At 39.9% G+C, this 27952-nt stretch overlaps 3 protein-coding genes across 5 annotated transcripts; 2 read left to right on the top strand and 1 right to left on the bottom strand.

Annotated features, from left to right (window-relative positions):
- The first annotated feature begins 1003 nt into the window (after positions 1 to 1003).
- Positions 1004 to 14508, top strand: mapkapk5 (MAPK activated protein kinase 5). The gene is made up of 14 exons (XM_072387671.1): positions 1004 to 1937; positions 3427 to 3500; positions 6234 to 6309; positions 6822 to 6919; positions 6998 to 7106; positions 7291 to 7380; positions 7748 to 7843; positions 7931 to 8011; positions 8103 to 8290; positions 8451 to 8571; positions 8938 to 9068; positions 9247 to 9362; positions 9828 to 9932; positions 10681 to 14508. The coding sequence occupies exons 1-14, from the start codon at positions 1902 to 1904 to the stop codon at positions 10773 to 10775; spliced, it is 1416 nt and encodes a 471-aa protein (XP_072243772.1). The 5' UTR covers positions 1004 to 1901; the 3' UTR covers positions 10776 to 14508.
- A 484-nt stretch (positions 14509 to 14992) lies between these two features.
- ostf1 (osteoclast stimulating factor 1) lies at positions 14993 to 23264 on the bottom strand. The gene is made up of 10 exons (XM_072387675.1): positions 23108 to 23264; positions 19911 to 19957; positions 19272 to 19322; positions 18946 to 19009; positions 18785 to 18838; positions 18454 to 18561; positions 18179 to 18228; positions 16713 to 16791; positions 16393 to 16491; positions 14993 to 15793 (listed from the first exon to the last, which is right to left on the bottom strand). The coding sequence occupies exons 1-10, from the start codon at positions 23139 to 23141 to the stop codon at positions 15735 to 15737; spliced, it is 645 nt and encodes a 214-aa protein (XP_072243776.1). The 5' UTR covers positions 23142 to 23264; the 3' UTR covers positions 14993 to 15734.
- nmrk1 (nicotinamide riboside kinase 1) lies at positions 22733 to 27895 on the top strand. Of its 3 annotated transcripts, XM_072387677.1 has the most exons (9): positions 22735 to 22837; positions 23868 to 23929; positions 24532 to 24622; positions 24737 to 24785; positions 25056 to 25215; positions 25752 to 25823; positions 25936 to 26042; positions 26258 to 26341; positions 26586 to 27895. In XM_072387677.1, exons 2-9 carry the CDS (start codon positions 23901 to 23903, stop codon positions 26594 to 26596), a joined length of 603 nt encoding a protein of 200 aa, XP_072243778.1. In that variant the 5' UTR covers positions 22735 to 22837; positions 23868 to 23900; the 3' UTR covers positions 26597 to 27895. The 3 variants fall into 3 exon arrangements, with proteins under 3 accessions (XP_072243779.1, XP_072243778.1, XP_072243777.1); XM_072387678.1 differs by lacking the exon at positions 23868 to 23929 and having other exon boundaries at positions 22733 to 22837; XM_072387676.1 differs by lacking the exon at positions 22735 to 22837 and having other exon boundaries at positions 23773 to 23929.
- Positions 27896 to 27952: the final 57 nt, after the last annotated feature.

Below are 27952 nucleotides of genomic sequence, written 5' to 3' on the forward strand. Positions count from 1 at the left end.
GTATGATAAAAAGCAAATTGGAAAACCATTTTCACATTACATAGACCACCATGTATCTAGAATAGTCACCTGTATTAGGCAAGGCTGAAGGTATATCTCTACTTTCCACTCGGGCTGCCACAATAAACTTATTATAAAGATTATTTGAGTTAATTGTGATCATGGTTATATATATCAAGCATAATTATCTTTGTATAGTTTTTTGACAAAAACATCTTAATTGCACTTTTTTTTTTATATAATTTAAGAGACTGAAAGACGCATAAAGTTGACACTGTTAATCATAGCACCTTGCATGTCTGTCCTATTTGATCGGTGGAAATGGCATATCTGCCACATGCAATTCTTATTCAAAAAGCATTTTTAAAAACAGCCATAAAATTCACAATTTTATTCATGTTCTCGCATTCACATCCAGTAAAAGCCTGTTTTTTCTACAACTTTTAATTATTGAATCAATCAGGTTGTTTTCACTGTAAAGTGAAAAAGCCAACACATGTGGGGGTATGGAGGTGCAATAATGCCCAGACATGGGTGACTTTTTAATGTCTGAGGGTACAATAGATGCTGGTATTTTGAAGAAACCTCACATGATACTAAATGTGAGGTTTCCAAGTTAATTAATCTAGTTTTTGAAATTGTTCTAGAAAAAGAAGAAAATTTCAGTTTGAAAAAAAATTATATTGACCAGAGAGTAAACTGTTAACTAAACTAGATTACTGCTAAACCTTAATTTCACCCTTGCTATTTACTGAAAACTGGGCCTTTATGAAGGACCCGCCATAGATTGTCCATTCAAAAAATATTAAGTAAAAAAAGCCGACACGTTTCTGTTTGAAAACCCTTAGACTAGAATACGTTTATGTGACTAAAAAATCCTGTTTATTGACCGTTTCAAACTGTGTATTTACATCATGCGCTAATTTATAAAAAAAGTGGTAATAATTCTCATCAGGCATTCTACACGGACTGCTATTGCGTCGGGCCGACTACGGTTGTGTATTCTTATGACGATCAGCGATGGGATTAGCAAAACTGTCTAGAGATGCGGGTATCTCCTTGGTCACCAGTGAAAACATTCTTCGTTAACTCCTACCATCGCTAAGATATTTAATTTGGGCCATACGAGCTTTGATAATTAACTCCACTGCTTTAATGAAGAAGGTTTATATACGTGGCTTTGAGCGGGGTTAAAAACTAACTTGTCTGAGCTAGCACGCTAGCGCGTAAACCCGGACGACATAATAAGCTGCTGAGAACGCGGTGTGCTCGTTGTGTCAGATCAGCCCAGCTCTTTCTCGAGGCTTGTGGTTTTCAGATACCATCATCCGTCACATTAATATTTAACAACTACCCTTGTGGCGTAATCAACTGTCATGACCGTAACACGGAGAGGCACCAGTTTATCTGTTAGCAAGCGAGCTAAGAGCGACTGAGTCAATCTCCAGTGGCTTCGCAGCATTTCGCTGGCTAAAAATACCACTTTTACCCCCATGGTCAGTGCGCCTCCAAAAGTGGTGGTCAAGTAGATGTTGGATTTGTCCTCGGCTTTTCTGGTAACCTTACTTAGAGTTTGGCACTCTACATGGTCACTACAGTGAATTTGAGACGACTGGAAGAGCGAGTCGGACCCCGAGGTTATGAGCCGAGCTGGCCTGATCTAACATTTCATCATACCGGCTGCTGGGCTTCCGATCTCCAGAGGGACCGCATTCGGCTTTGGCTGATCGGTGGCCGAGTATCTTTTTGCTGTAATGGCCTTGCCTTGTCATCAGTAGTAATATAACAAACCTTGGTTCAGCTAAGGTTCCCAAAGCCGGAAGTTTGTAAAAGTCTGAGGGAAACTTTGTTACCACTGTCTGAAGCTGGCGACAGGTTTAATCTGTCTGGAGCAGAGCACCATGTCAGAGGATACCAACGCTGACAAGTTCATCAAGGTCAGGACTATACAGATGTTATCTTCTAATTGCTGATATTGGTCATTACTAACAGTTGGTTGTCTCTCAGCTGCTAGATGTGTATTAAGTTTCCAACATTGTTTTTACAGTCGCTTCTGATGATCTTTGTTGTTTGACAAATTTGAAGCACATTTATTCATTAAAGAGACAGTCAAGGGTTGAATCTTCCTCTTTCCTTGTGAGACATGACTTAAAACTAGTTGGGGAGAGTGGGTCTTAACCAGAAACATTTTCATTCTATCTGGTTCTGGGATTTGCTCTTGGCCTGCTTCCTTCACGTGTCACTGCCAAGGCATCTATGTCAGCAATAAAATGTGATCTCCTGGAGATGACATTTGTCCCCTGCTTTAACATACAGGGGAGAATAAACAGTTGAAGAGTAGAGTACATACTGTGTGTGCTCTGGGGCTGTTGTTTTGAAGAGAGTTTAGTGGGTCAGCTGGCAAACATGTGGCTTAACCCAGACTCTGTTATCAACAACACAAATTCATGGTGGTAACTGACTGTATGCGGCTGAACTAACTTGTCCCAGAACAGAATAGGCTGTATTGACCTCAAGTGTGTGTGTACTTTTTGCCTAACCTTCAGTTGTGTCTTGATATGTTGTGTTCCCAGTGAGTTTGGTGAATATTCATGTATTTAGACCTCTGTATTTGCTTATTAGCTCCTGAACTCCAGAGGACCAGTTTGTTTTTAGATTCATTGTCCAGGACTGTCATTGTTGCATGAGTAAACCAGGTTATGTCACTCTTTGTTTACACAAAACAGATTGAACTTGTCAGGGCAGTGGCACAAAACAGTATTGTGGTGACCAAGACTGAAAATAACTTTCTGATCGTGAGTTTGGGGTTTGGTAACTTGTTATAGGCGGACAGTGGAGTTTTAATTGAGTTGATCACATTAGTTGTCCACCTTCATCCAGGATAACATCCCAATCCTCTGTATTGGCAGCAGTGACTACTCTTTCCCAGATGTGCATGTGTTTTACAGAAGCCAGGTTGTCTTTGTGATTTTTGATGAGGATGACACTGCTGTGAAGCTAGACAACTGATGATGAATACATGCCTAATGCACAGTGTGGTGCTAACCCAGCCGGAGAAAGCACACTCTTACTCAGAATCTCAGTAATGTGTGCCAAACTCTTGTGAATATATGTTGTGAATGTGAAAAGCCTGAATTACGATGAACAGACGTTTCAGGTCATGTTCTGGGTACTGGGAATCCTTTTCTGGGAATGGTAATAATCAGTATTGCAATTTCTTTTTGCCATTTTCTACTTCTTCCTGGACTTTTTGTCTTTCTTGTACTCAGTGATATAAACTACAGTTACGGTAATGGAAAGTAAAGCAGATCTGTCAACTTTTTATTTAAAAAAAAACCCCCATCAGTATAGCACAAAACCATGCCTGACATTCTTCCATTTCGATTATCTGATGCATTGTCTGGTCCGGTTTGCGTTTTTGACCAGGAGACATCCATTCTGGATGAATACAACATAAACTGGACACAGAAGTTGGGAGCTGGAATCAGTGGACCTGTCAGGTAAGTGAAGAAGTTTCTTAATCTTCATTCTGTATAAATCTGATATTTTCAACTGATTATGGGTGTGCTGCATCGGGTTGGACACAAATCTGAGATGATTTAATTGAACTACAACCACAACAAACAGCCCTTAAAGAACCAGAAGAAATCATCATCATCTGTTTCGATTGAGAAATCGCAGATGAATGATGTCATTGGATTGTTTTTTGTTTTTTTTTCACTGCCATTGCTTATATTGCTGAATCAGTCTGGGACAAATCTGACATCCAAGAATGCAGAAGGGCACGGTGGTCATCAGCTGCTGTCACTGACCAGGTAGTGTGCGGTGGTGTCACAACTGAAAGGCTTTTGGGGACGTTTGGACTTTGTTTCTGCTCAGCTGGCCAAGACATAGCCAAAACTTTTATCTCTTAGAGCCTTCGGTCTAAATATCTACAGCTAAAAGTTCGAGTTCTTAGTACTTCTTCTTCTGCTGTGGCTAGACGGTCCATGTTAGTGCTCAAGGAATCACTGGATGAAGCTCGAGAGGTTTCTTTATCCGTGCTTTTTTTTTGTCCCTGCAGTCACATTAGCAGACCGCTGTTGAGAGGAATTTCACATTTATTTGTAGGAATTTGATCTCTGATTAAAACCTGTAGCTGCCGCTCTCTGGCAATTCATCAGCATTTTACCATGATGTTTGTTACCTTGAACGTAATTGTTAGAGTTCAGCAGCATTCCCACACGTCTTCATGCCACGTGCAGTTTCACTTCTGTCGGTCTGTCTGTTCTGCTGAATCCAGCTCGTCAGAGGCGGTGATCTATCAATGTGTGCTACCAATTCCTCCTGCTCATTTGACACTTTGAAGCTATCATCAGGAGAGAGCAAGCCAAATGTGTGTAGTTTTAGCCTCAAGTGACAAGAATACTGGGAAATCGACTCATCGCAAACACACCCTGTGATTCATGTTGAATTGTTTCTTTCTCATCCTGTCTTTCATTTGTCAGTATTCTGCTCTGACATTTCTGAAGATTTTTGCCATTGCCTTACTCACCCCCTGCTCACTTCTTTCTGTCTCCCAACACTTGTAGCCCCCCCCCCCCCCCCGTCTAACTCAGTGATTCATTAGGTAGTTAATTCTTTCCAGTGAAGTGACCTTTGGCCGAGGTAGAGTGTTTCTTTTGGTAATGCTTTAATTGTGTAAACCAGGTTCAGGGGTCAGAGGTTGCTTTTTAAGGGTATTATGTGGATTTTTTGCAAATTAGAGAAGGGGAGGAAAAAAAAAAAAGTTTCACAGAAAATGAAATGTATCCAATGTCAACACTGTCTGGTCTTCAATCTCTTTTCCTTTGTGATCCTAAAATTTAGATTAAAACCGATGTGAGGAGTTCTTTTGAACCACGTGACAATGGAAAATGTCACCTCAACAGATGGCTTTCTCTTTGGATTAGCTCCCTAGTTTCAAAGTTGTAGATGAGATTCCCATTTCCCATAATAAACAGGGATGTTGACCAAATACAGTTCATACTTGCAGCTTATCAGCTTCCGTCTTGCCTTTGTGCTTCTATCAGGTTAAATTTGATACTCCAGTATGTGTTACCCAGACTATAAAATGCGTAAGAATGTGCACCAGTTGTAGAACAATATTAAAACACACAGGAAACTATCAATGAAGATCAAAGCCGTTTACTTGGGCATGAAGTGAACTCACTTGTGCGTCACAAACCCTTAATTGCAGAGGCTCTGTTCGGATCCTGTGCTAACATTTACACTCGACCGGATCACAAATGGACGCTCGGATCCAGCTGGTCCGGCCACATTAGAGCTGGTGTTTGATATCTATGGCCTGTATATTATAATGATGTGAATGTAAATGCTTCCTGGGTTACTGAATGACAACTTTCTCACCTAATCTGACTCCACACAAGCAGCAGAATTTCCACTGCGATCTTTCCCTAATCTCCCAGTTTCCAGGAAAAATGCCTTTTGTAAAAGTTAGTGTTCAAACTCACAGGATGTAATGTTTGCAGAAGCCCCCCCCCTTGCTTGTCATTTGTGACAGCAAACAAAGCAGCTGTGTGCGCAGCACCAGAGAACCGGATCTGTCTCATCAGTCCTGGGAGGATACCATTTAAATAGGCCATATCCTAAATATTTAGAGCGAAGCTGTGTATATTTCTGCACATCACAACTGATGTTTCCTTCTTTCATATCACACCTGTTATATGACCAAACTTATTAAATTTAATGAAACTACAATAATTGATCTATGCATGTATTTATTTATTTATTTTTTTACATAAACCTCTAATCTGCTGATGGTCTGCTGACTGTTTGACATAAGCTGGGTATTTATTTGCATATTTACTGCACAAGAGGTCACAGGCTCATGGCAATATGCATTGTAATGCCTGATGTGAACACGTGTCCTTACAGCTGTCCACTTGTGATCACTTCACCCAGGACATATGACTCAGACCAGGACTGAACAACCTCTAAATGTTATGTTGATTGCTCACCCTGGCACTGAGGGTGTGTACTAACTTACCAATGAAACGCTCATACAGAAGCTTCATCTGTCCACGAGCTGAACAATATGATTCTGTGACTGGTAGTCGAATCGTCAGATTTGGACAATTCCTGCCCGGCAACAGAAGCTGCCTCACTGATTCTGCAAACGACCACATGGCTGAAACATTTGGGTTGTTTGGCTGCATGACATGCTTGTTGACTCTTGTTTTCTTCCAATCCAGAGTTTGTGTAAAGAAGTCAACTCAGGAACGCCTGGCCCTGAAAATCCTTATTGATCGCCCCAAGGCCAGAAATGAGGTTAGAAGGAATACTGTCATGGTTGTGATTAATCCCTGTTGTTTCTTGTCTGTTGCTGTATCAATTTACTTGGTTCTGTCTGCTTGTTTGTTCTCAGTCTTCATTAATTCCTGTTTTTCTTTCCATGTCAGTCCGCCTCCTGCTCTTCTGTCTGTTTGTACGGGCTTCTTTGTCTATAACATTCTCGCTCTGACTAGTTTGTCTAGCAGCCTCTTTATGTCATTATGTTTTGATCGAGCGCCTTACAAAGTAGTCAAAACAGGCAACGCAGACTTGCTTCACAGACTCCCGCTGCTGAAGGGTGGAACATTGGAACATGATGCTGACAAGCAAATATACACAGATTTATACCACTGAGCAACCTGTCTTTTGGGCTCTTCTGTCTTCTGAAACGATGATGTGTTAGAGGATGGGGGTGGGGGGGCTTAAAGTGATGACGGTGGTACAGTTGGCATGTTTTTGTATTATGAAGGTAATGCTCTCTACACAATCTGTCATTGTTGTCTGCACAGGTGCGTCTCCATATGATGTGTGCCAACCACCCAAACATCGTGCAAATCCTGGAGGTTTATGCCAACAGCGTCCAGTTTCCTCATGAGTCCAGTCCAAGGTAAAAAGCTCAGTTTTTTGCATTTTCTTTCTCTCGCTTTATGTTTATTCTTTTTTTTTTTTTCTTTTTTTTTTACAGGGCGAGGCTCCTGATTGTTATGGAGATGATGGAGGGTGGTGAGCTCTTCCACAGAATCAGTCAGCACAGGCACTTTACTGAAAAAATGGCCAGTCAGGTCACCAAACAGGTAGGTGAAGACTACAGGCTTTAGTCTTTGTCTTAACGTCTATCTTCGTTCTTTTCCTGAGAAACATTTCTGTGTATAGCAGCATTTCTGACAGCCGTGTCCCCGACTTTGATCAAGCTGCTCACACTGTATTTAGGCAGTGAGACAAAAGCTCAGCTCAGTTGTTGTCTCTTTCCCCCGGCAGATTAGCCAAGCCTTGGAGCACTGTCACTCTCTAAATATTGCACATCGGGACCTGAAGCCAGAGAACCTGCTCTTCAAGGATAACTCTCTGGTAAGCTGCCGGAGTGCATTGTGTTGCACATGCAGACCAACGTGGTGCAGTTTTCAAAGTCTACCAGCACAGGGTTAACTCTGGATACAACACACAGCTGGGTGCTACAAAGGGACGGCAAATCAAGACTGCAGGGAGAACATTTGACCCCTTTGGAAATGGAAAAATTCTTTGGCTTCACTTGGTAGATTTTGGTCACGATGATGTTTAAATGTTGAGTCTGAACATGCCGTGGCGCCAATATTTGTGACATCAGTCAAACTTCTGAAATATGGATGAAGTGCAATCTTATATAGGAAGCTGCTGAAATATATCTCAGGGGTCGCTCCCCGTTTCACTTTCTTATTCTTTTCTCATGTTTCTGCAGGACGCACCTGTGAAGTTGTGTGATTTTGGCTTTGCCAAAATTGATCAAGGAGACTTGATGACCCCTCAGTTCACCCCTTACTACGTAGCACCTCAGGTACGGAAACACAGATAATAACACATAAAACTAAAAAAAAAACTTTCTCAGGATCTATGCATCATTAATCTCACGATCTTGGTTCAGGTACTTGAGGCTCAAAGAAGACACCAGAAGGAAAAGTCTGGAATCATACCTACCTCACCAACTCCGTACACATATAACAAGGCGAGACTTTCAGCATTCAGCTCTACTGTTTGATCGGAGGTGCCTTTTGCCAGATTCGGTGTTGAGATACTTGTTGATTGTCTCTCTGCAGAGCTGTGACTTGTGGTCTCTTGGTGTGATTATCTACATAATGCTGTGCGGCTATCCTCCGTTCTACTCGAAGCACCACAGTCGCACCATCCCAAAGGACATGAGGAAGAAGATTATGACGGGCAGCTTTGACTTTCCTGAAGATGAATGGAGCCAGATCTCTGAGATGGCCAAGGACATAGTTCGCAAGTATGTCTTTGTGTCTTCTTTGCAACTTTTCTCAAATTCAAAATCTCACTTGTACACCTGGATTATGAGTCGTATGTGTTTGTTTTCAAATGTTTTGCCTTTTAATGGTTTATTCTTCTCCTCTATCTGTTTCTTTCACCCGGTCATCTGCTCCCTGCAGGCTGCTGAAGGTAAAGCCGGAGGAGAGGCTGACTATTGAGGGAGTCTTGGCTCACCCGTGGCTCAACTGCACCGAGGCCCTCGACAACGTGCTGCCGTCCGCACAGATGATGATGGACAAGGTCCGTATGTGACCTACACTAACCCTGATTAGTTAAGTTCTCTCATTTGCCTGCATTAGAGGGTGAACGGCAAAAAAGTAGTCTCACAGGAGCTGCATTGCAGTGACCGTTTTATGTTATTTTGCAGTGTTTTGTAAGTGAAGATGAGACGAATGAAAAGAGTGGATAAGCAGCAGGTTTGCAGTCATCTTAGATTTGTGTGCCTGCCGTTGTTGTCTTCACTCTGAACCAACTCTACTGGAATCAGAAATATGGCAGGGGAGAACTCCAACAGTCACGACAATGTAGCACTATGTTGCAGTCGGTCTTCTCAGGAGGTGCACGTCAGCTGTGACCTCAGTCCTGAATCTGCGCTCTGTCTTCCAGGCGGTGGTCGCAGGTATTCAGCAGGCCCACGCGGAGCAGCTCGCCAACATGAGGATTCAGGATCTGAACGTCAGCCTGAAGCCTCTGAACTCTGTCAACAACCCAATCCTCAGGAAGCGGAAACTGCTGGGGTACAACCTCTTATGTTAAGGGTTATGTTAACCTTTTTTTTCCTGTGTTTGAGGTGTTATTGCACTGCCAACGTAGCTGAGTGAGGGTGAAGTGGAAATGTTTTCTGATGCTTCTTTCTCCCTTCCTAATGTACTGTTGTGTCTCTCCATTTAATCTTTACCACGATGTACGCTGCAGCCCCAAGCCGAGTGACAGTTTATTCATTCACGACCCAGAAAACGGAGGAGAAGACTCCAACGTAGCGCTGGAAAAATTACGAGATGTCATTGCACAATGTATACTACCACAAGCTGGTCAGTTGACCCACATTGATCATCATCTGGGATTTTTCTTAAGAAGCAGCTGCAAATCCACTTTGTTTGCACACTGTTTATATTGATAGACTGTTGGAATTTTCTGCAACAGTGTGTTGCTGAGAGAAATGAGAGATTTTTCTACACAGATTTATATAAAACTTCATAGATTTGTAATTTCTGTTTAACCGAGAAGAACTATGAAAATAAATAAACTGCCAAGTGTTCAGGGGAAACGGATAATGTCCTTTATCACTGCTAACTTTGGCTCTGTAAGACATTAAAAATGCAGACGGTCAGACGTGTTACGATAAAATAAGTGAAATATTGCTGGATTTAACTTGTATGAGCGTATACATTAAAGCTTACATGGGAGACTTTTTGTATCGGGAAGTCAGCAAATTCCCAAATAGGCCTGAGAGAGGGAGACGGAGTCGCTTCCTCACTGAATATTTCTTTGTCCAGGAGAGAACGAGGATGAGAAGCTGAATGAGGTGATGTATGAAGCCTGGAGGTTCAACAGAGACTGTAAGCTGCTGAGAGACGGCCTGCAGGGGCTCAGCTGGGATGGTTGGTACCTTTTTGTTTTTTTTTTAATCATTTTTTATTATCATATCAAGATGGCCTCTTGATTTGATCCAACCAGTAAAGGCAAAGCAGCTGTCTTTCATGGCTGACTGCTATACTTTTATCTGGGCATTTCTACACCAGCTTGGTAAATGTTTCAGTTTAAAACCTGACAGTTGTGTAATCAAACATATGAGGAAATTACTTTAGTTTTCAGGCAAATCAAGTGAATGAATTGTATTGATTAAATGTTCTCGCAGATTTATTTCCAATAGACTTATATATTTTCTAATCTGGGCTGCTCTGCTGCTATAACACCAGTGTAAAACGTTATGCATATCCAGTCAGGAACAGGGATAAAAACATATTTATATGTTCTGTGCTTCACCGGCTGATAGTCCGTATCTTTAAAAGGGAATAGAAAGTATTTAGTATAAGGAAGCAAAAACCACCTGGATGATATTGCAAAATCCAACTTTAGGCTCGACATACCTTGCTAACAGATTCATCCATCAGACTTGCACTGTGGTTCAGCAAACATGAGCAGAAAACAGTGAATATATTCAGCTCAGTGATAATCCCCATAGTTAAAGCTGAATAAACAGCAGCATAACTGAGAAAGACCAGTGCTGGCTGGTGGCTTTGTTAGGCTATCAGCGCTTTAACGGCCAAACTGTTAATTATTTTTCCCAATTCAGAGTGGATTCCAGTTGTTTTTCAGAGTCTCTAACCGCCAGCGTTTCCATTGCAGGTCGAGCCTTCTCCGATAAAGTCGACCGCTTGAAGTTGGCCGAAATAGTGAAACAGGCCATTGAAGAGAAGACCAATCTCACAGAGTCTCATTAGCAAACGCTGTCTTTCTATCCTCTTTTTATATTGTTTATTATGACCCTTTTAAACCCATATCTGTAAAAAGGCTTTTTTTTTTTTTCTTTTTATGTCAAATGATTTTATTTTTTTTTTTCATAAATTCACTTGCAAGACCTGTTATTGAGCTATTGCAAGAGCTATTGTACATCTGTAGATATATTTCAGAGAACTCATTGGTACTATAATTTTTTTTTAATGGACAGTTGCAAAGAACATGGAAAAAAAATATATTTTCATTTTTGCAAAAAAAAAAAGACGAAAAAACGGCAAAAAAAACAAATACTAAAGGAAATCTGTGAAATAAACTATTTTTCGGGAGGGAATTTTTATTAGCTGCTTGTATAAGATGTTGTGTTTTATCCCATCTGTTTTGTTTTACTCTCTTTTATTTTAACCACGCAAAGACTTTTATTTATTTGAAAAAGAAAATTCCAATATTTTATACCTACCTTGTAGCTTGATAGTGGGCTCTAAAGTTTAGAGAAGCTGTCTACGATGTGACTTTGTTCTTCCACACTCTGCCTGCAGGCAAATATATCATTGTGCAACTTTCCCTTGGCGTTTTTTTTTTTTTTAACTCAAAGGTCAAGGAGGAAAGGGAAGACTCACAGGAAAGCGTCATGAAGCAGAAAAATGCTTCCTCCTCTTGCTCGAACCCCTCGCTTAAACCGTTCAGACTTGATCTGCAATTACAAAAAAAGTCTCGAAACAAAGGCCATTATGAAAACGACCTCCAAAAAAATCTGTCAGAATTTGTCACTATCCACTAAAAGCCCTTTATTTCTCAGCCTCTGAAGGAACTCGATATGAAATTCAAGCTTTTTCCTTATAAATCACAGCCATTGAGCTCATCAGTACTAGGAAAAAAAATGATGTGTTGCTACAGGCTTGAAAGATAAAAACATGCAAATGTTGCTCAGAGTAAGATGGGAAGAGTTGTTGCATCAGGTCTTGATGGGTTAAACTAAACTAATCAAAGCAGACCCTATGTGGATAATCATCATAAGAACTTATTTTTTATTTTTAAGCCATTCAGCTCTCTCAGCCTTTTGTAGAAGATGTGGTTAAATCACCAGTGAAGGCTTAATTCTCAAAGCTTCTTGAGTTAGTGTCTGGCAAGTGAAATGGATTATTTCCTTTGTCCTGCAGCGTCTATTCAGATTTATCGCAGGAGTCAGAAAGGTCCTAATTCCAAGTCTTTGTTTAACGTAGCTGATCTGCGAAACTGATGCAATCTGAGTTGCTTTGACGTAGAGTCGCATCAGCTGGAATTCAGACCTCCTTGGTTAATGTTTGAACTCTCCTTTTTTTTTTTTCAGAGCGAGAGCAGTTGTTACCTGAGCAAATAGAAACACGAAACCGGCTGGCTTTTTCAGGGCAACGCAGTCGCTGTCTTCACGACTGTAAAGATTCGTAGGGAGGCCCGGTAGGGTTTCAGTCTCATGAATAATTTGTGAACGAGCCACACATCTGTCAGTATTATTGTCTAACAGACATCCCCTACTTCATTTCTGCGATGTGAATGCAAGCCAACTCTCCCTTCCGTCCCACATCTTTATCACATCATATCATAAAAACGGCCAGAATGAAATCTTCACTACACCTTTCACTCCAGTTTTACATCCGGTAGTCATATCTGATTTTTAAGGGGCAAAGAGGGGTTGAAAGAATGGACTTGTGTTCAGCTGTTTTAAATTAAGGCTGTGTCGAATAGCACTTTGAGAGCTATAAATCATGTGTTCTTCTTCAGTTCAGGTATATTTTGAATCTGTCATTGAAGTATTTTGTTGTATTTTTTTTTCTTTTTCTTTACAGAAGTATTTCTGCATTAACCATGTTTTTGAGCTAAATGAAATGGTGTGTTCCTTCTGACTAATTTGCAAACACTTGTGTTAAAGATCATTTCTTGTCCAGTATAATGAGTGCAATGTATCTGTCACGTTTGGCATTTTTCCGATGAATTGAAGGATTACGTCTCCACCTTATTTTTTCAACTACTTAAATCATTTGAAAGGGTCGGTTCTTGTCTGAAAAATTGTCCCCACCCCCCCATCACATAAGCAAGTTGTTACTAACACAATTCTGAGAGCTCGTGATGACTGTTGTGTCCCTTAAAGACTCAATTACAGCCACAGCTCGTGTGTTTAAAAAGGCCTTATGATGTCATGGCTAAGTTGTATGCTCCAATGTGCCTTGTCAAAAGGGTGCCATTTTTTTCAATCACAGAAAGAAAGTGCGATTCAGTTAGTCGTGACAAGACATTTGCTTGTTTTCATGCGAAGGTTCTCATTCCACAGTGTTGGCGCATTGACTTTGAAATGTTTGTTGTTAAACTAACATCATATTTTGAGAGGGTAATCTCCAGATTTATTTTTTTTTTAATTATTATTTTAAGATGTGTATATTTAAAATGTTTCATTCCTCAACTGAGCTATTAGAGAAGCAATGTAACGCTTTAGGAAATCACCCACAGGTTTCAAGGCTGTCCATTAAATCCGTAGCTATAGTGAGCACCCAGTTAAAAGACTGGAATCTGGGGAAATAATGGCCTGGATTTATTCAACTGCTGCTGCAACAACAACAACAAAAAAAATCTGCCTTTTGTCACCCATAAATCTAACTAATCAGAATTTATTTATTTATTTACGTTATCAAAAAAAGTTTAGCTGAGAGAGTTATTTCCCGGACCGGAAGAGCTTATTGTTTAATTGTATAACAGCTGTCGCCGCTGGTTGCCTAGTAACGGCGCCAGCTTTAGCGGACATTGAAGCAGTTTTTGGTCAACCCGTTGTTGAGGAGTTCCTCAAAATCAGAGAATATATCCAGATGTTTTGGAATGATTGTCTGTGCAGATCTATGAAACTGATTAATAGACTGGTTGTATGTGTGTGGTTCAGAATGCAGAATGTCCTTGTACTCTTGTGGCATTTGGAGCTTCTTAAATCGCTGTTTCATGAGAGCATTATTACAAAAGTGCAGCATATTTATTAGTGTTTTACACTTAGGAGTTAAGGCATGTATCCTGATATTTATAGTGTCCGCAGTGAAAACCCCGATGGAAACATGCGGTCCTGCTGAGACATTAGTTACCAGCTGTTTGCTGCTCAATCTGACTCAGTGTTACCTGTGGAGGGCAGGTGTGTCTGAAGAGCCTCCCTCTGTCCTGCATCATTCTGACAAGTTGCCCCAGCAGGTTTCCTTCAGAGTTCTATATATTTTCACAAATATTTCTAGTAATGACATCTGCCCATTCGAGACCATATTTATGAGATTTCTTATTTGTCCGACAGTGCTATTTTGAAAGAATATCTGCACCTCTTTCAAATAGTAGCTCATTAGAAAATGACCTTGAAGGCAGAATTGCTTTCAGTTGCTTCCTTTTCCTCTGCTGTAGAAGCGCTCATAGCAGAGGTATTCAAGTTTCGAGAAGTGCTTTGTTCTTTGGGTTTGGCATCTAATTGATGAAAATAATTTTTTTTTCTGAAGGTGTTCCTGTTTGTCCGTTTGTCAATAGGAAATGTTTAGGCGGTGAAATCATTTCAAAGCTCGGAGCCTTTGCCTCACTCTTTTCTTTTCCTCTGGTGTGGCGGTAATGTAGCATGATTCCCACAAAGACTTGCTGTTTTTTCCTGTCTATACACATGGTTGTGTTCCGTCTGCCTTCTTGGAATGTCATCAACATGCTGACTTTGTCATAAATAAAAAAATACAGCGAATTTTCAAATGTTTTGTCATTTCAAAGTTGGTTATTAATCTATGACAACATAGTTCACACAGGTAAAAGTTAATGTGTACACCCTTGGTAGCAAACGTTTGGATGCTAGTAGGTAGTGTTGCTTCAGTCATATTTTTCTCAGACATATTTGATTTACAATGTCACATTAATAGCTTTTTTTTAAGTCTTTATTGCAGACTGAAGAGTGCAGACAGGCAAAACCATAAAGAAATTGACAACCTCAAGACAAAGCATGCTCACAGTGATACACAACCAAAGTCTCATGCTCTGCTGTACAATATTTAAGGCACTTATTTTAAGTTTATTGGTAATCAGCAATAAAACCTGAAATTTGCTCCCAGTATGGAAATTGAACCATCAAAAGCAAAAGAGAATATAGAGTAATTCAAAGCCTGTATCATGGGGTCCTTTAGTTACACCTTTTTTGTTTTATTATTTCTTTGGTGAACTGAAAGCAGGTCTTGGATGTCAGTGGAAATGTTGCAACAGACCGAAAATACAAGAAGTAACAGGTGCGTTACAAGAGATCCCCATCATGCAAGACTTATTACAAACAATTTACCACATTAAGCCCAAATATCCATAAGTGACACCTTTAATTTCAGTTTTAAGAATGTAACACAGGAATACATTTCACCTTCAAATCCCATTTAAAGGGGGAACGTTACAGTAAAAAAAACAAAAAAAACACCTTTCATTGCCTCCCCAATAGACACAGGTGTGATAGAGCTGCAAGAGATGATGTGTTTCCAGTTTCATTTGGTCAGGATTGTAGCTTGGTGATTGAAGTGCAGCTTGAAAACTTAACGCAGACCATATCAATCGCCTAATCTGCACAGGCACTTTAATTCTCATCTTATTAGGTTAAATGTAATCCGCATGTGTGGAATGTCTCTCTTAAGAGCTCTGGTCCCTTTTACTGTACAAGTGTGCTCTTGATGCTCTCCGTGACAAATTCCCTACACGTGGAAAAGCACTTCGCAAAGCAGGAGAACTGTAAATCTGATTAATTCAGTGTTTTAAAATTCACACTGACGAGATGCAGAGGGCCTAGAACTGAAGCGTTTCAACAAAACTGATCGAACTAAAATGGAGTTACGGTTACAGATAAATCCATTTTAGTCCAGCAATAAAACTCTTAAGTTCCCACGACCCTCACAAAACCGATGGAAGACAGACAATGTGTTAGCAGGGCTGGCTCAGTCCGAGTCCTCGTCATCCAAATACTCTTCAGCATTGCTGTGTGTGCGGGTCAAGTCTGAAACGAGAGAAATTAACAGTTAATGCAAAATATGTCCTCTGCAAAATCTCTGCGACATAAAATAAGTATTGGATCTGTTCTTCAGTACATGGAGTTTTAAAGTAGTTTGTAATAAATATCCTGTGACATGAGCCGAACATTTCGGGTGTGATGAACACACAGCAGCTAAGCAGCCGTGTGGTTTTCTACAACAGCGAATCAATTCAAAGTCAAAAAGTAACTCGACCTATCGTGAAGGATCCTTGAGTTTAACATCGCTCTCATCTCTTCACCTTAAGTGCTTAAACCTGCATGTCATCATGATCGTACAAAATGACTGAAACGGTCAACAAGCAGTAGCCAAGCTCCACGATTTTGCAATGATTGTTCTGTGTATTATGAATCATTCCACGAGGCATTCTGAGAATAGAAATGTAAATCGCACATTTAACAGCCATTTCTTCTGGCAAGTCATCTTGCAAAGACGGCAGCTCTGTGCAGAAGCTCAGCTGAATTTGAAGATTTCTCAAACATACCATCTCTATTCCGTGAGCCTTGTTTCTTATCTCTTTGGCACTGTATGCGAGTGCTGTGAGGCTACTCCCTACTGAACTTACTGCTTCCCTGTTTCCTTTTGAGAAGCGAAGCACACTGGGCATTGGTGGCCATCTCCAGAGCAAGTTTATTCTCATTGTTTCTGACGTCTGTCCTCGCATCTGAAACAAACATTTTCACACTGAATAAGGCTACAGAAATTAATAGAAATAAATAAAATGACAAGATTCAACTTGATGCATCTGAGAACAACCAAAATGCTAACAGTTTATATCATATTCTCATATTAGGATTTAATAAACCTTAGTAAAGCTTCCTTCCTCTCTTTTATTTGTTCAGTTTCAACATACATCAAAATAAAAATAATGACCCACAAACTTACTCTTGTTAAGGAGCATTTCCACAATGTCAGAATAACCCTTCCAGGCGGCAGCGTGAAGCGGAGTGTCCCCAAGTTTGTTCTACAAACAAAACATCATCATTACTGATAGACACCTTGACAAGCTAGACCTAAACACTGAATCTTAAGCATGATTCTAACTAGTCGCATTTAAATGTACTTTGTTAGATTTATTTATATATGATTTGGTTAGAACGGTCAGAGGCACACTGTTTTCAGTTGGAAGAGCAAATCTGAGTTTAGTTCCTGTAACTTCAGCTTTCAGAAATAGTTTGTTTTTCCATTTGTCCATTTTGCTATACCAATACCATCACACACTCCAGTGCTGTCAGTATCTGCACACAGTTTTGTTGGATATAAGTTTGCACCCTATATTTTACCAGCTGAAAAAACTTGAACTAAAACTCTTCAAATTCTCTGTTCCACTGGCTATATAATGATTTGTGATGACTCATAATACAGATATCTTATTATTATCATGTCCTCTGACCTATATTTCAATCACTTCATGTGCAATTGGACTATAAAACCACTTGGCCATTAAAAGTCCCGAAGGCTTCTTTCAAAGAACTACATTTTTTATTTCAGCCTTTGGTCTTCTGCATTTTCACTGAAATTTAAGTTACAGGGTGGGTTAAGTCTGAAAAAGCACACATCTCCTCACTTCTGTGTCAGCTCTACACAGACGTACAGAGTACTCATACAAAGAGAAGCCTTTCAGCAGCATTCACAGAAAAGTTCACAACGCTTTTGTCTACTAGCCGCTCCGCTCCAACCACAGCAGCTCGCGATGTGTGCTGCGACTCCCCAGCAGTCTTTACACCCAGTAACAGTCATTTCTGTGGTGCAAAATACAGTTAAATAATATTACGAGCTGCCGGGGGGGAAAGAGATGAATGAAACAGAGAGGGGAATAGAATGCTGTGAGTATTCAACTCATAAATTCTTAGTGCTGCAGGGCCCACCCTGAGACTATACCGTGTAATTTAAAAAGGACTACCTCCCTATCTATGTCTATGGCCGCGTACATGAATGAACAATGTGTTGCTTATCTTCTCATACCTTGTCAAACTAATTTGTTTACATATAAGAAAATGTGCTACATAAATAAAACTGCCACCGCCAATACAAAGCCTCATCAATGAGGTCTTTCACAGCTTTTACACATGACTGTGACACACATCTATGGTTATTTATAGCTCCACAATTGATTGAGAATGTATTATGCAACTAAAACAAAATCAGGGCCTGTGAAATTGTTTTATTCAAATTACCTATTTTTCCCACCATTTCCCCCTCACATCAGGATTTGGTTGCTCTATGAAAGGCATGTTCTGAAGAGTGTGTGAGGCCTGTGCTTTTTTTTTTTTTTGTGTATACACATCAATTATGCGTCTGGCACTTGGTCAAGTACCGCAGTCCAGTGGTTTTTCACCCATAAGTCTCACCTGCTGGTTGAGCTCCACATTTGGCTGGCTTAGCAACAACTCCACCACATCTGATACAGAGACGGATAAAGAAAAAGAAAAAGAAAAAGAAAAAAAAAAGCACATTTAAGGTTACATATTAATAACAACCGCACAGGAACAATGGAAGGCTAAGACCAACTTCCTGTTTTTGAGTACCTCACTTCTCAGGCAAAGCAGTTCAGCTCCGGTGTCACAATTTGAGATTCATGAAATCATATTTACTTGCTGCCAGCTGGTGGCCTCTTTACTGTTACCTTTATGTCCCCCATGGCATCCCCAGTAGAGGGCAGTGTTTCCCGCCTTATCCAGCCCATTGATTCCAACCTTGTTCTCCACACATTCCCTCAGCCAGCTCAGATTGCCTGTTTAAATATGCAAACGTGTGCACAAACACACAACTGACATTAAGTTTGAGATTAAATCAAATGGAGCATCAGACATTAAAGGAACAGAAAAGTCACATTATAAGGTTAAGTCAGCTTTTATCATTTCAAAATACAGAAAAGACCCATCTCGGAGAGAGGGGAAATAAAAAGATGAATAAATAAAATGTACGGGAATGTTTAAATATTTGGATAGCCATACCTCGTTTGGCTGCTTCATGCATTGGATTATCAATCGACTCAGCCTGCTCGGCCACTAAAAATCAAAAGCATCAGTCAATTCTTTAACGTTTATCCCGCGGCACTTAATGTATTTCATAATTTTTTTCCCCCAACCCAGCATATGAGAATGTTGTTACTCACCATAGTTACTTGGAATTAGTCCCGTCCTTCCCCTACATGTCCCCTTCCACCAATTAGTGTCACTCTGAGAATAACAGTAATGCAGAAATATTTGTTTTCTACCCCCCCAAAATCAAGGGTAAATTAATAGAATGAGGAAATAAAGTCAAACAGAAACGTCTGACTAAAGAATGGACCATGGATAAACAATACCATATAAGGGAGACACAAAAAGCAAAGAGTGAAATGTTACAAAGAAAGAGGAAGAAGAACTGCAGATTCAAAGATTCAGCAGCAAACAGAGGTTTACAGAGGAAGGCAGCAGTGAAATCTGAGGTTTTACTTACCGTGTCAGAGATGTATAAAATGTCTCCCTCCTCAAAATACAACTCATCAGGCTGAAAAACAGACATAAGAAGCGTTTACTCTGGGAAATGCAGCTCTTTTGGGTATACTAACCTCAACACTTTTCAGTTACATGTTTTTTCAATTAAATTCAATTTATTTCGAACATATAAACAATGTACAGAAAGATAAAGTAAGGGACATCTAAAAGAAAAAAGAAAAGTAAAGCAAAATACACTACAATAAAGCTCCACCTTTGTTGATTTGTTTACATTTCAACCACATTCTTCCCTTTTCTCCAACTCAAATTAAAATGATTATGATATCTTAACATAGTGTTTTGTTGTCCTATTTCATAGACATCTAAAAGTGTTTGCTTTCTAAAATGTCAAGCGATTAATTGTTTAATTTAAGATTGAAAGGAATATACCGTATAAAATAAAATGTACAACAATCAGCAGGACTCTTAAAACCAGTCCAGAACAGATGGGATATAATCACTCTACACAGCTGTGACAGAAAGCATAGATTATGAATCAAATGAAAAACTTTAACATGAGTTGATAATGAGTGTAAATAAGAAAAAGGAATAAGTGAATGGTCAACAGCAATCACAGGATAGTTCAAAGCAAATCTCTTACTGTTCTGGGGTCGAAGGTGAACAACGCTCTGAACACCTTGACTTGGCCTAGTAAAGACAGAACACATGAGTAGTGAGTTAGGTGAAGCATCTGTGTACCATTTGCATTCATTTGTGCATGCAAGAGGAGCAGTGAACAGAAAATACACAAAGAGGGGGGAGTGCCCACACGTGCTGCCACACAGTCCTACAGAACAATCCAGTTTAGTCTCACTCCTGCAGAGGACCACCGTGCAGCTTTAATGTGGGAAAACACTCACATCAGTGTGATAACTCACAGGAGTGAATCCTCTGTTAGGCACTGACAAGCTTTAAGATATTAGCAGTGAGATGATTATTTCTTGAACTAAACAAAACCTTCAGTTGCAAGATGTGTGCTGTGTGGTATATTTACATTATAAATACAAAGTTTACCAAACAGATTAACCGGCCGGTTACACAAAAACATCAAGTTTTGTTGTTGTTCGACAGGACTGAATCAGACTCTGAACTACCGTAATATAAAAGGTAACACCTCCTGATCTGGATCTGCGTTGTAGATCCCTCACTGCTTTATTCTGACTTCCTTTTCAAAGTTGGGTCACACCCAGTCAACAACAGGCTCTAAAACTGCACGCAAATCATCCTCATCCTGTGATTTTTATTAATGGTTATCCGATGCCTTTATGCAGGCCGTCTTTGTGGTTTTATCTTGTAAAGAAACAACTATGAAACTGTGATGTTTATCAATACTGTTCATATTACATAAACACCCCCAAAAAATATTCAAAAATTGCTTATCTTTACAAGCAAGAAAGGGCTCACCGTGTAAAAGAAATGCTGACGATTCATAAATAAAAAGCTTACACTGATTCATTTATGTTTGTCACATGGGGTGGCTGAGAGTCTTCTTCTGTTTCCTCTATGATTTACCTCACTGGCCTAAAGTTGAACGGTTGTGACTCCCTTCTGCCGTTGCTCGACTTTCTGTTTTGTTAACACACAGCCTCAGTGTGTCAGAATGAGAGGGGCTGAGCCGCTGCACAAGACCAGCTCTGTTCAACGCAGCAAACATGTCTCCTCTGCAGGCCTGGTCACGCAGCTTCAAACACTCAAGAGCCTGTGCAGACTAGACCCTGTTCTCACTGCATTTCAAACCCTCAGGCATGTATGAGGAGAAGCTGAAGATATGAGATATGGGGCTAAAACAAAAAAAGCTTGTGGTTTTATGATTTATTTCCACTTGTATTATTTCATTGCATCAGCTTATATCAGGTCTGCCATAACCAAAAACATGTCTGATCTCGGTCGCTATTTTATTCTTCGGTTAAGCCCTTCACATAACAACATAACCATCTACGCTTCTAATCTTTTCAAAGACAGATTGCACACGTCTCTTATTGGGGAAATCCGTGGTCAGAGACACTGAATCTTAAGCTTGCTGTAAAATAACTCAGAAATAACTTGCACAGCTCGACTCGTTTATTCTGAATGCAATGCTGGTGATGTATGAGGCCATTTACAGATGTCCTAGCATGCGTGATGTGTAATGCCAAATGTTTTGAATTGATCTTTAACAAAGAAACTGTACTTTTAACCCAACACACGTGTGCCAAAGGGAGCAGTGAACAACAATCCTTTATAAACGAGATGAGTGACGAAATATGGAATCTGCCCCACCACATGCAGCATAAAGAAATGCAGGTGGTTAATCCTCAGTCATTCAGCTGCCTGTAGGCCTATCGTGATTTATAATTCCTCTACTGATCGCAATTAGTTGTGGTGATTGTTGTCATGGTTGCATAATCACCACAATCATCTTCACTTGCTTTTTGATCACAGACAAAGAAGATGTTGTTTTCCCCACATTGTTTTTCACCATTTAATAGAGCTGGCTGACTGAATTGACACCATTTTCAGCTCTTTCCATGCCTGTCGTCTGCTGTGGACACAGCACATCCGCCATGTGCAATTCTAACCCTTTTCATTCATGTATCACTGAATTAATTAACTCATTAGATGAAGCTTGGCCAAAATTCGACTAAAAGCTTTTGCAAAGAATACCAACAAGCCATCTGTCGCAATCAGGTGATATGTCAGGAAGGCAACTCATTAATAACCATGAGGAGTAGGAAAGATACCGTTTGAAGCAGCAGGCAGGCAAGTGTATGCGTTTCTGTTAAGATGCGTTGTTCTTCGTCCTCGGTGTGACTTCGAACTGCAAATTCATATGTGAAGATTGAGCCGTTTTTATTTTGAATTCTATCTCAACACCCGCAAACATCTTGAAGCACACAATGTGCATCTCCCTGAACCCAATACGATGCAACACTCCTTGTAAAGTCCCAAATGTTACACTTTTGTCTGCGTGCCTATATACAGCTGTGGCAGAATTATTACAAAGCTTAACTGAAATAATCTTTATATCAATAAAATACCTTTTTCCTGCCACCCTCTTTATCGTTTGTTTCGTTCCAGCAGAAAACACATTTCAGACCCAAACTAATTCAATTCAGAGTGTGCACAATAACCTAGACAAGACAGAAGTGTGTGTGTGTGTGTGTGTTTGTTTTGCATATAAAACATCTAATCAATTGACAACTAAGTCCTTAGTTTACTGCATTTGTTTTTAAACTCCTGCAGCATAAACATATTGGAAACTTGTCTGTACATGCATGAAAACCAACGACGTGCTTAAAAAAGCATGTGCTCTGGATTAATCAGTGTTTCTAAATTTATTCTACGCATTTTCTATGCATTTAGAGGAGGGTTATCAGACTAGATGGCTCATTTAGGAAATGATAGCGACATCTCCAATCCATCATTACCTATTCACTTAAAGTAGCAGTGAATGTCATCACTCTTCGTGTGCTGCATGAATGATGGAAATAGGGAAGTGACAGAGGCCTGCAACTCTAAACTGAATGTCCCGGTAAACCAGCTGTAAAGGTAAGACAGCACGTTTAACACGTCCATCTTCGTCTTGACACAGGCATTAAGAACGGATGTGGCCACGAATCAGAGTTTAAGACCTTTATTTCCTTCGGTTTATAAACGTTTTGCAGGCAAACGACAGACGTCAATAGTTCCTGTGAAGTGCTCAACGACAGCCCAATTAGCCTACATCGCCAAAAAGGTGCGCTGTCCTCGTAACAATACACCAAAAGTTTGTAAGTTCTGACGAAAATTGAACAACGAACAACGTAGCGTCAGCCCTACCTGGCTTGGCCGGTTTGGGAGGGGGCTTCGACATCTGTGAGGCTCAAAGATAAAGTGAGGAGAAGGGCGGTGTGAAGCTTCAACCAGAACCGTCGCGGGACCGTGGGGCTGTTAATAGCTAATACTCCCAACGAGGAAGTTCGCTTACGCGGAAAAGTTGTTGTGCGCATGTGTAACACCTCTAACCGTTCCACCATATAGAAATAGGTACATGACAGATAACTTTGTTACATTTTCGTTTATTTTCTTTTTATTATTATTTATTTGTATCGAATCACATTTTTAAAAAAACTATTTACTTAACACGATCACCAAGAATTCTTTATTATGTCGTATTTTTTAAATAGTCATATTTCAATTCCCTATTTATAATTTCTTTCTTTGTTATTGCTAAACATAATTTCCTTTAGAGATGTGTCAACTTTTTTTTTTATTCGTGAACATTGGAACTAGTATACAATCATTTTAGCTCTGTTTAAAGTTACTGCTCATTATTTTTACCTCTGCATTTAGTTACGTCTCCGCTGCCTTCCAGTGAATATGAATTTTTCCTTTTTTTCTCAATGGGCATGTCGATAGTGACGTAGCACTTATTTTAGCGAATCGCGAGCGTCCCCCAGCGGAAAAACATGACAGAGAGCAGGGTATGTCCAGAGCATGTCTAACCATTAGTAATATGCCTGTTTCGAAGTAAAACGCGATCTGGTGATTTTTTTTAATTATTATTTTTATTTTTGCTTGAAACACGTGCACACATCAGCAACTTTGCAGTGAGCATTCGCAGCGAATTGAAATGAAGACACTGATTGTTGGAGTTGGTGGGTAAGTAAGTCTGTAAATCTGGAAAGCTGTAAACATCAGTTGAATTTGATGATCTCCATGCATTTGGGCTCCAGATAGCCTGTCGGACATCAGATAGCCTGTCCGACACCAGATAAGCAGGCAAGCTCGCTCCTCTTTCTGAAATGCCTTTTGTTTGTTGTGTAGCTGAGAAATGCAGGCAGAGGAACCAACAGGTCACATGGAGGCACTCAATTTGTGTTAGTTTAATGGCGCTAAATTGCACGTTACTGGCAAAAATGCTTGCAATGGGAGCAGTAGGGGCACTCAGCAACGCAACATGGGATAACTATGTGGCGACAAAGGCCGATAAGACTTGTTTACTCTTTAGAGGAAAAAGTCACGGTCGCTCCAGACCTCTGACAAACAAAGTCAAAAATTGTGAAAGAGAATGGCTGGTTGAAAATGAAAACTGGCCTATAATTGTTAATATCTGATAAAATCCAGAAAACAGTTTAAAAGCAACTATTTTAAACATTCCATGGATATCTGAACCAACTCTGTTTCTGTAGTTTCCTTTTCTGTTGTCTTTTTATGCAGCTTTAAGATTTCTTGATAAGTGATGTGTACTGTTTTTACTTCAGTATGACCAATGGAGGAAAATCGACTCTTTCCAAGAGTCTTCATCGGAAAATCCCCAACAGCTGCGTCATAGCGCAGGATTCCTACTTTAAGGTAGACCGAAAGGCCTCTTTACATCCGATTGCTTTTCTATTATAATTTACTTCTATTACAGAAGAGTTTTGACAGTTTTGAGTTTTGGATTATCATAGGTGTCTTTTTCTTCAGGATGATTCTGTGGTACCAGTGGACAGCAATGGTTTCAAGCAGTATGATGGTCAGAACACTGAATTTGTTTTTCAACTTGATTTAAGCAAGTTTTAGACTCATTTTTGATTAAAATTAGTCTTGAATCAATCGTTTCTGCCCAACATCCTTTATAAAGAAAAAGAAAAGGCTTTCCTGCACAGTAATATTATTTGACCTGTTTTTTAAAAAGCCAAATACACATTTAGTACATTACAGGGCAGAAACAGTCCACAAAATGTAATGTTTAATGTTCTCTGAAACCCGAAAGAAAAATGATGTTTACTGTGTTCTGTTGAAGTGCTCGATGCTTTGCACATGGACAAGATGATGAGCGATGTTGACTCATGGCGAGCAGATCCTGATTCGTTCCTGAGGCAGCGAGGCCTGAACCCCCAGCCTTCATCCACCGATAAGGTGTGCGTTCTGATAGTGGAGGGTTTCCTCATTTTCAACTACAGGTAAATGGCGCAGTTGAAAATATGTATTCTTGCTGTTTAGACCTTTAAGCTAACTAAGTAGTTTGGGGGAACGGGCTGATAGATGCGTTTTGTGTCGTGTGTACTAATGCATTGAAGTTCAGCCTCTAAAATATCAAAATTGGTTCCAAAGTTTCTTTCTTTTCTTTCTTTTTCAATCTGAGATGCTAATAAAAACCTATGCAACTTTCCACAGAAAATTCTGTTGGTATGATTTTGTGCTCACATTTAAGTGATTGTTGGTAGTTGTTAAGCGTACAATCAGTATACGGCATCGAGCATATGGTCAACATAGAATAAACAACAAATTCCACACACTCTTTTAAGATTAAACTTAATAAAAACTATGAATAAGATGCAATAACTAATCAGTTTAAACAGGCAACCGATGGACACACTAAGAAGCCCATTCATCTGTAGTTTGTTTTTGATCATAAACGTGTCTTAGATTTAAATTTTAGTATGAAAACTGCTGATAATCTCTTAATGATATGTTTTTCCATGTTTCTCCTTCACAGACCTCTGAATGACCTATTTGACAAAAGATATTCTTTGGAAATACCTTACGATGTCTGTAAGAGGAGACGAAGGTGCATAGTTTGGTTACTTATTTACATACTAAGTTTAATTTTCTAACAATTTTTATGTTCGAGCAGCTGCAATGGGAAACTTTACCTTTGTGTTGCTGTGTTTAATGGACAGTTCCAGGGTGTACACACCTCCTGATCCGCCTGGCTACTTCGATGGATACGTGTGGCCAATGTACCTGAAAAACCGCCAAGAGTTGGGGAGCATCACGTCAGAAATCTGTAAGAGAACTGTCAAAGATGCTGTATATACTGTATGTGGAATTGTTGTTGGATGACAGTAATGGTGATACTGTTGATGAGATAAATGTATGCTTCATTTATCAACTTGGCTACAAATAAATACAATAAAACTGATATTATCATTGCAGAAGCTGGACTATTTGTTGAATAGCCAAATAAATTACGTTTATTGCATATATAATCTGTTTTCCCAGTTTTTCTGGATGGTCTGAAGCCAAAAGAAGAAGTGCTGACTGCTGTGTATAAAGATATTTGTCAAGAAATAGATAGACTCCAGGGTAAGATGTTTATGAACATAAAGCCTTTTAAAGTATTTGGAAAAATCTGAGCTTCTGCATGTGACTTGTACAGGACAAAATGGACAAAATGGCGGTGAAATGAAGCTGTAAGATACAAACAGTCTAAAACCATAAAAAAAATTTAGGTTGTTTAATTCGTCCATTTTTCCTTTCATACCCAGATGTATAAATGTTGAATGTTTATGTAAATATCTCCTCTTCTTATGTTGTGTTTCCTGTACAGAGGAAGACTGAGACGATGGTGTTCCCCATTTGAAGATGGAGACACCAGCTCTTTGCTCTTAGACAGCTCCTCCTTTGGACTAATGTGCGACTGAAAGGACCAAATAATATTCTGCATTTGTGCTGTGGGAATATTTTTGATATGAATGTGATTTCTTTTCTACACCGGTCAGCCTTCCCTTTTAAACTGCCTGTTTTTTTGTTTTTTTTTGCTGTGTGGTCACCCAACAGCAGTGATCCATTGAGGCATGGGCATGTGACCCCTGTGAATGTCCTGTGGCATCTGGTGGTGGATCTTTTGGATTCTTTGGGTTTTAAAGTGGGGCCTCCTTTGATCGGGCTTGTTCCAACACACCCTGCAGATGTTTGATCAGATGCTCCGGTCATTGCCTTTGCATTCTTTTTCTTTCTCCTTAACCTCTTCCTAATTAGTTTTCGCTGTGTGACGGGCTGCACTGTAGTGGTGGAGAAGGGCTCTTGATTTGTAACAATGTAGGCTGTCTAAGGAACATCACCATGAAGGTCAGGATCCAAGGTTTCCCAGCAGAACATTTCAACTAGATGAACAGTGATATTCAGTGTCAGTGGTTCCAATGTTGTGTATGATGGCTGTAATAATGATACAAAAAGAAAATGCGGTGGAGCAAACTGATCCCATGTCATCTTGAAATGTTGCAGCTGAAGACTAAACCTGAATTTATTATAACTTATTTATTAACTTCGATCACTGAATCCTGCTCAAACTCTACTGTTTTAGTGACATGATCTATAGAAGGGCACGTTGTCAGGATGGACAAGGTTGAGTTTGCATGTTCTCCCCGTATATGCATGGGTTCTCTCCAGGTACTCTGGCTTCCTCCCACCATCCAAAAACATGCATGTTAGGTTAATTGGTGTCTATAAAATTGTCCCTAGGAGTGAGTGTGAGCGTGTGTGGTCGTTTGTCTTGTTTGTCTCTGTGTGGCCCTGTGATGGACTGACGACCTGTCCAGGGTGTGCCCCGCCTCTCGCCCAATGACCGCCGGGATAGGCCCACAACCCTGTTGGATTAAGCAGGTATAGAAAATGGATGGCTCTGTAGAAGGAAATAGCTCAGTCCACTAACACTGCAGCAGCTCAGCAACACAAAAGATGAATGACTGAATTCCATTTATGGAAATTTGTCTACACCTGGTGGCTCAATCTGATACTTTACTCTTTGGTTTGACCTGAATACAAAGACCAATTAGAAGGCCTTTGCTGATTTACATCAGTCTCTCATCAGCTGATACTGAAAGGATAAATAAAAAATTAAAGTAGTTTGTAAGTGAAGCAATTATGTATTGTTTATTTGTCTTTAAATCTTACATAGTCATGCTTTATGTTTGA

This window comes from Leuresthes tenuis, unplaced genomic scaffold (genome assembly GCF_036924035.1).
Source record: "Leuresthes tenuis unplaced genomic scaffold, fLeuTen1.0.hap1 SCAF_6, whole genome shotgun sequence".
Classification (NCBI taxonomy): Eukaryota; Metazoa; Chordata; class Actinopteri; order Atheriniformes; family Atherinopsidae; genus Leuresthes; species Leuresthes tenuis.